At 42.8% G+C, this 11,557-nt stretch overlaps 1 protein-coding gene across 5 annotated transcripts in view; it reads left to right on the forward strand.

Annotated features, from left to right (window-relative positions):
• Positions 1-11,557, forward strand: part of ntrk3b (neurotrophic tyrosine kinase, receptor, type 3b) — a 148,273-nt gene that overhangs the window by 101,746 nt on the left and 34,970 nt on the right. For all 5 annotated transcript variants that reach the window (XM_031848519.1, XM_031848523.1, XM_031848520.1 and 2 more), the window contains one exon: positions 7,837-8,025. In XM_031848519.1, coding sequence (XP_031704379.1) covers positions 7,837-8,025 — 189 coding nt within the window. The remainder of the gene's footprint in view (positions 1-7,836; positions 8,026-11,557) is intronic.

Below are 11,557 nucleotides of genomic sequence, written 5' to 3' on the forward strand. Positions count from 1 at the left end.
CACACACACACACACACACACACACACACACACACACACACACACACTTAAACACTTGTTTCATCCCAGTGGAATTGTGGGATACATTAGCATGCGGAGGCTTCAGCCACAGCACTGATGTGCACAGTCATCAAGCCGTTTTGTGGGCTGCAGTGGCTGAATGTGGCACTCCTTTGTGATTTCCATGCAAACTCCACCATATGCTCGACGCTGGGGAATCATTTCATATTCTAATGCCGCGACAAGAAATATAGTCGTGGAGTGTGCGGCTGCTGCTGTGCATATGTTTGTACTGTGTGTGTGTGTGTGTGTGTGTGTTTGCATGCGCTGTTGCCTTGAGTGCTGAGTTTATGATGCAAAGTAGTTTCCGTAACAACGCCGCCACAAGCTTTTCATTTGGCCCTTTCTGATTACATTTCCGCGAGAGAAGAATGAAACCCCAAACATAGCGGAGACTCGCATGGCTCCGGATATATTCACATATTAATGTATGTTTTGTTTTTCAATTTGTGCTCGGGCACATAACAGGTAATAAAGCGTGGGTCCCAGTTTTTGGTAAAGATTCTGACTCTGTCGTGATCATAAAGAGCAGATCTGTCTGTCGGATGATGTCATTTTCCATCACTTTTCAGACTTGTGTAAAATGACTTCGTCTGTCTTCAGGGAGCTTACAGAGAAATGTGTTGTCAACGATATAAAAGCTGATAGGGCACAGTAAGAACAGAGCCGGAATATCAATCTCCCTGTTTTGTTGCATTATCATTCTGAGCATCAAGACCACAGACACACAGTGACACAAACTGTAATTTGCTCAGTGCTGTGTCATTGCAGATCATGTTTGGCGCGGTGCAGACGCCTCGTTTTAGAGGACGTACAAGTGGCTCCACATGCAATGACTGATAGGTTTACAGCAGATTTCATACACATGTTTATTTCTGTCTCGACTCGGCCGTCCTTCCCCTCACTGTCCGCCGTTGTTTATATCACAATAAAGAGAGAGCACATTGAGCTGTGCGGGGCGGCCGTAAATTGCCGATAGTCCACATTGCAGAGCACCATAAATATCAGCTGTCCCAGCGCTCAATATTTGCCACAGTTGGTTCACCGTCAAGTGGAGTGGACGTAGCAGGCGGTCCAAGGGGTGCTTCAACCGTGCGGAGGCTGCTTTTTGGATGTCGCCGGTGTGCTCGGCTGTCACATGTTCACAGTGCTCCTCTGCGAGTGGGAGGTTGAGTGAACTGGTTGAGGCCATTTAGCAGAAGAGCCTATTACATGTCTTCTTCTGCGCAGTGCGGGGAGTTTTTTATCTGATCTGTGCACATAACCTTAAGGTTTCTTCACACGATAATGGCATTTGGCAATTAACTGGCTGCTTTTTTCTGGCTTTTTTTAGCACGGATGCTACACTTGCTGTGTGGATTTTAAAATGTGCTGCTACTGAGCGAGCAGTCACAGCAGTGTAATGGTTCCCAATAATCATGTGAGGTCAAGTGGTTTGTCTTGGCATCAGAAATTCTTAGGATTTTGTGTTAAACGGTCTAGTTTGGCAGTGTTGTGTTTTGGTGGCCAGTGTTAAAGGGACAGTTCACCCTAAAATCAAAAGTACATGCGTTTTCTCTTACCTGTAGTGCTATTCATCAATCTAGATTGTTTTGGTGTGAGTTGCCTAGTTTTGGAGAATTCGGCCATTGTGAGTAGTTTCATGTAGGAACTTGTTTTTTTTTGTAGCTTCAAGCACAACAAATCAAGTGCCAAGTCCCAATATATTGGAGAGAAGGCGGACATCTCTACGGACAATATCTCCAATGCTCTGCAACTCACACCGAAACAATCTAGATTGATAAATAGCTACAGGTAAGAGGAAAATATGTATTTTTGATTTTGGATGTAATTAAGATTGAGACATTGGCTGGTTTCATTTACAGCTATATTTCATTGATTAACCTGCACTGATTGGAAAAATACCATCTCTGGTAGTTTCATGAAAGAAGCTTTAAGCCTTATGACAGTTGGTCGATATTGTGTTGATGGTTGCCTTAATTCCCCTGTTTTCTACGCTTCCCGCGTATGGACTTGATTTGTTTCAAATCCATCGTTAGAAGCGTGGCCTTGCCTCAGTAAGTTATCCTTCCTGTGTTCTCTTTACATGTCCTCAAGTTAATTCCAGTCCTAATTAACTACCTTTGAAAGGAATCTGTGCAATAATTACCACAAGGAGGTGGAACAGAAACAATCACACTTCGCACAGTTTATTCCCCACCACAGGGAAAAGTCTACAGAGTCACCCGCTGGCTTTTTTTTATTATTATTATTTCTGTCCTGAGAATCACCTTCAGCACTCACTTTAGAAGCAAAGACACAGACTATCAAGGGGCCCCACAGATGAACACCTCTGTCGAGTTTTAGTCTGGTGTTGTATATTTGCACGAATAATTATTATGATAAAAACATACTGTGCAAAGAGAAATGAGAGCGCTGTGATGAATAAACCCAGAGGCTGTAGTGAAAAAATAGCTCCCCCAGCAGAGAACGAGGAGGAAAAATGGGGTGTGGACATTCTAATAACAGCTAATGTAACCAATGAGGAGAAAAATGCATAAATAGGGACACACAGTGTCATTGTGGCATTGAAGCATCCAAAACCAGATCCGGCAAATACGGTCCAGTTCCAGAGACACAGCACCAGCAGTTTCAAAAGCAAGGTAACAGGCAGAATAACAACTATCAGAAATGGCATTGTGAATTCAAAACAAACCACTTAGTTAGGTTTGAGAGAAACATCATGGTTGGGCTTAAAATATTGATGTAAACTAAGTAAAATGGCATCAACAAAACATAAGTACAGTAAACATGAAACTCCAAAATCACTCAACAATACTTTGGGTCACGAACACAGGTCTCCTGGATGAAAGTCCTGTGTTAGCATGAAGTGTCCTAACCATATATTATTGTCCAAAAAGACTGAAGCTGCGTCCGTTTCATAAATATTTAAAGGATGAAATAAATCTTACAACATCTTTGACATTTTGAGCCACAGGATTAATGGTACTTTTGTGTGACACATGATACGGCACACAAACACACACACACACATGAAAACACATTTAACGGCTCCCCCCTGCTACCATGTGACAGTGAGTGTGAGGTTCCATGAGGTGCTCCCCCATACAAAGCTAGAAAATAAGGTTTTCTTTCACATTTGCAGGTAATTTATTTAGCACTCCTAATGTTATTATGCTCACAAGGTGACAAGGCCTGGAGATAAAAGTGGGCTTGTGTCTGAAAGGTGGCTAGTTCAAAGGTTTGCATGCTCTTTTCATTCACCACTGAGGCCCGGTCCACAGATGGACCCGCTGGCCTGGCACTCTGACAATACCTTAATGAACGAGTCCATTTTGAAAACCCAGGAGGGGCAGGCGCCTCTGTCTCTGCTCCTGTAGAGTAAATTAGATTGACTTTTAAACTCAGGGAAACAGATGATGCAAATGTCAACCTTGAACAATTGATTTGGCTGAATTAGCTAATGCACCTGCGAGCCGCACCTTGCATGAACATAAAGCATTTGCTGCACCGCCGCCAGCAGAGATTGAAGAAAGTTACGCGGATGACCGTTGAGTAATGCCGACCGGAGTGACACGTCTTTTGGAAAATAACGGATGACTTTCATCTGGAGAGACGTATTTTCCACAGAGAAGTAAAAGGATGTTTGCAGGGGAAACGTATCTGCTGGCAAAGCATAGAAGGATGTGAGCAATGAGATTTAACTCACCTTCAAACGACGGCCTGTCGCTGTGATCTAGGACGTTCCCCGGGAATCCCTGAACAAACTTACTCCGAACATAAATGAATGATTTTTTTTTTTTTTTGCCCGTGGCAGCGTGTCCTTTGATGATCAATTGCATTCTTGCCAACTTGTGTGTGAGATGCAGGTGAGGAACCAGTCTCATGTTTCTGATACAAATCATGGTATTGAGTTATTTAGAGTATCTGACTTTAATGTTTGTGTTCAATACAGTCTAAAACGTTTGACATTTTGCTTAATGATTCACTGTTCTTACTGAGAGTCGGATGACAAAATTGAGAGCACGTCTGTATGAACATGAAGCTTCTACCAGCGGCCGACTAGCTTAGCTTAGCATAGCATAAAGGCTGTAAACAGCTGGACCATATACTTACTACCACATTCTTGCACACCAGAAAATCTTATAGAAGGGCGGGTCTGATGTAGAAAATATTTTTTATTTTGTCCTTCGATAAAGATTTGACAATGGAAACGTGCTGAAAAAAGGGATGGTGTGCAAATAATTTTTTTTATTTTCACAATTATTGATACACAAAAGATAGCAACGCATGTATAATAACATGAAAGGGCACATAGAATCTAAGAGATACAGACACTATGCTGCATTCAAAGTAGTGTCCAGGCAGCTCTCTCTAACTTTTTTACAACAAACCTGCTTTTGTCTGTGTATTGCAGCAAACCTGCAATACACAGTTCATTGTTCAGTTGTTTCAGGTCCAATAAAAACAAAGGCAGTTGTGGTTTGAAGTCATTTAAATTAGCACTGACAGTAGACATTTTGATGACCTTTATGATTGGAACGTAAAAATGTAATCCTGGCACAGTCTTACATGAGAGTGGTATCGATCCTCTCATCTGAATATTGGCAGGAAAGCAAATAATTCCCAAAATGTTAAATCAAAACGGCCTGCTTTATATTAATAAACTGGTAGAAGTTTTGATGACAGGAGACAAATGGACTTCACTAAATGTCAGCATGTGTAATAAGTTTACATATTCATCTTCACATGTCTTATGTCGTAAGACTGTTGCAACTTGAGAAATAGAAAAGTTTGAGCTGAAAAACCATCCGAAGTCTTTAGTCAAGGTTTGAATTAGACCCAGTGGCCATTGGTGGTGCATGGCTGAATTTACCTTCCGTACGAACCATATTACTGCAAAAGAAAAGTTGTGAAAAGGGACGAGAGATGAAAAGACTGGAAAAATAGCTGAAAGTTGGCTCATTTCATTTTCCAGTTCTCCTGAATAGATCAAAGTTGGCTTAATAGAGAGGAACTTTATTCTCAGATAGACGGTTCGGGGGAAAACGTCCACTTCCTGTTCCAATTCCATTCTGTGCACAGGCATCGTTTCCGAAGATAAAAAAAAAACCCTCTCAGCGGCCGTTGGGCCCTTTCATCACTCAGGTAACATAAATGCAATTTTTTGGGGGATGTTCTGAAGTCAAGACGTACAATTTCCCCTTCACTCCTCAGAAAACCTTCATCTCCCAAAGAATCTAGTGGGAGGGCGGGTAGTTTTGAGTGCAGCAGTTTGGAGGGAGGGAGGCCAGGCGTTCCCCGAGGCCTCATCGATCTGGCACTGGAGTCCGACCAGATGGGTTTTCATTCCAATTCATATTGTATGAAAAAGCAGAGCATAATTCTAGGATCATTTTTGAGGTATCTTTTCACATTTTTTAAAGATTTCTCCCTTTGACTCAGCCCAACTTTCTCCGTAATGATTGTTTTTCAAGTGTAGTGATGCTTGAACCATTATACTTTGTATATCTTTCTGTCTGTGCTGTGTTGAGGAGAGTCAGAGCCATCGGCAGAGATTTAGTGCCGTGGCGGACCACTCGTCCCCAGTGGTTGGGTAGATATAGTTCCCACAGTGAAGACCTCTGCTCTGCTGTGCACATCGCTCCAATAAAGCGGGTGCTCAGCTATGAAAACCCTGCATAAGAGCAAATGTGGTAAATAAATTTATGCTCACATGTCTCACTTCATCACACCCCGCCTCCCCTGCGACTCAGGGTCTATAATTTGATATGACTGGGTCTTGATTACTATTTACTGTGTTGTCAAGGTGAGCAAGAGACTCAAGTTTGTGGGTAAACACATTGACTGTCACTGCTTCAATGAATCAGCTACTGTTGACTTTATATCCACTTGCCGTTCCTGTCCTCCCTCCACCGCCGAAGATTGCGGTTGTCGGAGCTGTGTGTTGCTTTAGGAACAGCAGTGACAGAACGGGGAAACGGGATGACACTGGCTGACAGTAAATCATGTCTTTGAATTTTGATTAAAGAAAGGAAATTGGGGTTGGTTGACAGGAATGTGTTGTATGACACCATAAATTCAACCAGCACAGAGAGTGCCAATGCTCAAAGTGCAGCCCGTGGGCCAATGACAGCTCTCAGGAAAAAATGTTGTGCTGCCCCCGAATGTGACATGAAATGCATGTGTTATTTTCTAATCATCCGTGGTCCGTTTCAATACTTTCACTTTCAACATCCTAGATTTCATTTGCTACTCGGCGACTGCGTCAAACTACGGCCCCCCCTAACAAGCGTCTGTTAGCAGTGGCGACTTCTAGAAAGCTACTGGTTGCGTGGCAATTAGTGGCACATCACAAGTGTCACAGGAATAACATTTTGTCATCAGTGCTGTTGCTGTTCACTTAACCCTGCAGTTTAATGTGGACCTGAGATGTGTGCATTTTTCCTGAGCGGCTCTCAATCATATGCTGGCTCCCTGAATTGATGCTCAGTCATTAAAACTTTGAGAACTCCTGCTTTACATGCAAATAGATATTTTGATTTAGTATCTAATTGTGTGTGCTTAAACAAGAAAGAATGGATGAAAGGATGTATTGATGAATCAATTTGTAAACTGGGCCTGCGACTAATGGTTATCGTCATTATTGATCATGCCATTTGATCAGTAATGACGATAATCATTAGTTGCAATCTAATCCAAACCTGCCGAAAATTATGGAAAATTTCCATTACAATCTTCCAGATCCTAAGGTGACAAATTGCCTGTTTTATTGCAGTCCAAATCCCAAAGATTTGACAAGCTGGAACCGGAAACATCTTTGCATGAAAGTATAGTTACAGGTATTTTTTTTTTTGTTTCAACTTAATAATTATATTAATTTATATTTTCATGCAATCAAATTTGACATGAGGTTGACATTCCTCTTGACAATGTTTATGCTATCTGTCAATTAATTCCAGACAACAGTACACTTAATAATAATTTTTCATTTCATTTTGTTGTGGTTTCTGTGGAGGAAACTACTGTAGATTTGAGTTTATGAGGGTAGATTCAAGTAGAAACACGAAGTCTTTTTGAACCAAGCACACTGAGCATTAACTAACCACCTTTTCCCGTTCACATTTACAGCACTGTTACTGCCACTGCTGTAGCTGATTTACACTGGCCTGTGGCGGAAAACAAACCACCCACCTCCCCAACAGTTACCAATATGTCATATATGATTAAGCTGACTATCAGTTAAAGCTTTCCTCCAGACATGTTTAAAGACATAAAATACCCTGCTTTAAATAATGCCTGGTGTGTTTTTTTCCCACAAACTTCAATTACCTTATTACAAATTATTGAAATTCCATCAACTCCTTTCCTTTCATTAAAATATCCAAAATCTGTAAATGCGCACAAATTTTTTCATTTGAAGAATAACACACAAGAAAGAAAATTACAAAAAAACAAAAGATGTTTCCACATCACATTTATGTAAGTTGCATACTGGAACCCAATTGGCCTCCAGACTTGTGCAAATAAAACTCTGCACATCGATCACTCTGCACAGTGAAGTAACAACAGGCAAAGTTTCAATTTTGTAGGTGAAGTTGGACTTACTTTATAACTTGCATGTATGATACCTCAGGAAGTTGCGTTTATATTTTGGTCATCAGGTACATTGTTAGATGTGACAATGAAGGAGTCTAACAGTTTGACATAAAAGTCAGATAACATTTGGACTTTAAATTGTTAAATTGACTCATCACTCTTATGTTCTCCTTCCAGGTCCGGTAGCTGTGATCAGTGGTGAGGAAGATTCTGCCAGCCCTCTTCATCACGTCAACCACGGGATTATTACCCCCTGCACTCTGGATGCGGGTCCTGATGCGGTCGTCATAGGGATGACTCGTATTCCCGTGGTTGAGAACCCTCAGTACTTCAGGCATGGACACAACTGCAACAAGCCAGCCACCCGTAAGTCCCTGTTCATTGTCTACTTTGTCCCGGTGTGTGTCCCTCGGTGACCATTACCACACATTACTTGATTTTATGGAGATGCAAAGGCACCCTACTGTTGTTCAAGCATGATGCTAAGTATTCTTAAGTGTAAGGCACTTAAGAAAACTACCACAGAAATATTATGCGCTGTAAAGTAACAGACAGCCAGACAACAAACACAAGGCCTTTATTAGGCTCATTCCAACTGTTGCATCCCCATTGTAATTTGCTGTTTATCCTTACAATGATAAGAGCCAGGGCCCCCGTGGGCAATAGTATAATTTAATGTCATCAACAGAGTCAGTGTGATAATATGGCGTTATTATCTACTGGCTCCGTTCCAGACTCTTCATATAGGATCTGTTTAGACAAAAGCAGCCTTCGGTGTACCAGCCACTGGTGTGTGTGTGTTCCCCCCCCAATCCCCCCCCTCCATCCCTCCACCTCACTCCACTCTCCCCCGGGACTCATGTTCCAGGTTTGGGAAAGACAAGACCACTTTAAAGCTTAATTACTCACAATTACATCAACTGCTCAAGAGAATCAGCAGAAAAACAACTGTGCCAGCAGCCAGCCGCAGCCTGGCACCTGCTGCTTGCTCTTCCTCGCGATACCAGGCACACCAGCCGAAGATTTAGCCAGGGACAACGGCACTCCTCCTCTCTGAACGTCAGCGTGCAAGATCAGGCTTCTCCGGACCATTTTAGCTTGGATCTGCATTGTTTTGATCTTGGCTCGCTCTCAAAATGGCCGTCGGACGGGCCAACAGAAGTTGGCTCCTAAGCCGGAGCCAATGAGTGGGAAGGAAATCCCATTTAGAGGTGATAAATAAATGACGGCTCTTATGTTTTATGAATTGCATGAATTGTTAATGGACAGCCGGTGACTGATTTATGGCGTCTCATGCCTTGCACAGGAGATCTGATTGCGAGCTAATGAATAAATGACAATGGGCACGGATGAAACCTCTTCCCGATTACCACGCGCCTGGAGTCGAAAGTCAGACGCTGGCTGTGCACGACGGCTTTGAAGTGGGCTTTTACAGAACGTTCTCCCTCTCACAATGCTGCGTCCCATGTCTTTTATTTTTTCTGAGTTAATTCTATGCGCGAGCATAAGAATAAAAGGAAACAAAAACTGAATTCATCGCACGGTCACAATGGCCGCTGCTCTACGCCAGCGGCTGGAAAAGAAATGGCTGCAAACGGCTTCTGCGGATCATTCGCTGAATATGAATGTATTCTTTACCCTCAGGACAAACAGACACACATGGACAGGGCGGGGGAAAGGAAAGGCCTACATGTGTCCATGTGTGTATCTTCACTATGTGTGTAGGTGGATGACAGGGAAAAATTAATCTGTGAATGTGCATGGTTGTAGGCGTACGGTTAGTGTGGCTTGTGGGTAGAGTGGATTGGACGATATCTCACCTTACTTTCCCTTCTCTATGGTTTGATAAGTGTCTTCAGTTAAGGGTCCCTTGAGTGCCCCCCCCCCCCCGGGTCCCCTTTGGATCCCTCATTGTGCTGCTGGCCTTGCTCAGCCTGGCTGTCCTGCAGCTTGACTCCGCTCTGTTACAGTACGGCGGCTTTGTTGATGCTCGGCCACCAATCCATAATGTATTCATTCATTTACTTGAAAGCTTCTTATCCAGGAGAATAGCTTGCACACACAAAACACACACACACACACACACACACACACACACTTCTCCCTACTGTCCGCAGTAGGCACACTAGCACACATAAATGCAAACACACACACTTCTCCTTACCTGTGTAGATCAGGAGTTCACTGATTCCACAACCAGTCTACTGCATAGTGTTCCTATTTGTCGGGCTCTGTGCATTTTTAAACCAGCTCCAACAACCATAACAGTGAGGAGGGACAGTCTGTTGCCGTGCTGGCTTCCGTTAAAACAGCTTCATGTGATGGGAAACCGGCCAGCTGCAGAGCTCACACCAGTGTTTCCAGTGTGCTTTACCAGATGTATTATTCATGAGTGTTTGATCTTCAAGTCAATACTGGCAAAGTGTCTTGGCTGTCATGCAAAAAAATAAAATATATACATATATATTATTCAATCCTAGTTGCCCTCTAGTTGAACCTGGCAACCTGTGCACTTGCATGCCGGAGAAATTTGGAGCATTACAGGAAAAGTGTTGTCACAGTTGTCATTCTGATGCCAATTTAAAAACATGAAGTGCCGCCGTTCAATTGGTTCATCTCCTGGGTGAACCGGTGGCCTCGACTTTGGTTACGGTAAGCAGGCGAGCTGTGACTGATTAGGACGTTCGAAGAGATCAGCTCTCTTTTTTCTTTTCTTTTTTTTCCTCTGCCTGGCTGGAAAAAGGACCAATCCCGGGGAAATATATCCGCATCAGGGAGATAAAGGCAGAAAAGGCAAAGGACAATTCTTTAGCCTAATGACAGATCTATATCTAGTCGGATACGCTGTCTCACAGCAAGTGGCTTTGTTTTATCATTCAGCTTGCTATTTTAATTACGGATTTGCTACATCCCGCTTGCCAAAGTTAGACAATAGCTTCTTGATGTTGGAGTATAGCGTGTATAGCCTTTTATTACATCCATGTTATTAGGGATGTCACGCGTGGGCGCTGCTCGGACTCGCCCCCACTCTGCCCCCTCTGTGTTGGGTGTAACAGAGACATAATTATTCTCAAGGTGATGTTTTTTGAAGATTAAAATGTTTCGAGCAGAGTCGAGGCTATGATTGCATCAATTATAGTTGGAAACAGAACGGCCCCACGGGTTAGCCAGTTGTGAATTCAAACAACCTACTTTAAAGAGTGTTAGTTGTGGGTTGTTAATTGTTGTTATAAAGTTATGACCATGACTAGGGTTCCCTCTCAATACAGCTAAGACCGTAGCGCTCCCAGCTGCGAACAATATAAGTTGTTTCGGCTGTGTACCGGTATGTCGGTATATGAAAAATTCATATAGTACGGGAAATTAAAACCGGTATACTGGTTCAACCGGTATACCGCCCAGCCCTACCTCTCACACACTTAAACCACACCCTCTCACACACTTAAACCACGCCCCTCTCATACACTTAAACCACACCCTCTCACACACTTAAACCACACCCTCTCACACACTTAAACCACGCCCCTCTCACACACTTAAACCACACCCTCTCACTAGGGCTGGGCGGTATGACCAAAAATGCATATCACGGTATTTTGTAAGATTCTGGCGGTTTCACATTATATCATGGCATTTTTTTTTCACGTTAAAGCATTAATTAATTAACGCCGAAAAGAAACGGCTGGCCAGCGAGCGGTGAACAGCTGTTTGTGTGGCGTGTCTTCCGTTCCGTCACTTCCTGTTTCCTTCACCTACATTCCCCTGGGTCCTAAGCCCCTCCATGGAAAGAAACGGGATTAGACCGTAGGATTTAGTTGTTAGTAGGTGTTGTTTAGGTTTATTTCTTTAGTTATATATATATATATATATATATATATATATATATATATATATATAT

This window comes from Anarrhichthys ocellatus, unplaced genomic scaffold (genome assembly GCF_004355925.1).
Source record: "Anarrhichthys ocellatus isolate YVR2014 unplaced genomic scaffold, GSC_Weel_1.0 scaffold8, whole genome shotgun sequence".
Classification (NCBI taxonomy): domain Eukaryota; kingdom Metazoa; phylum Chordata; class Actinopteri; order Perciformes; family Anarhichadidae; genus Anarrhichthys; species Anarrhichthys ocellatus.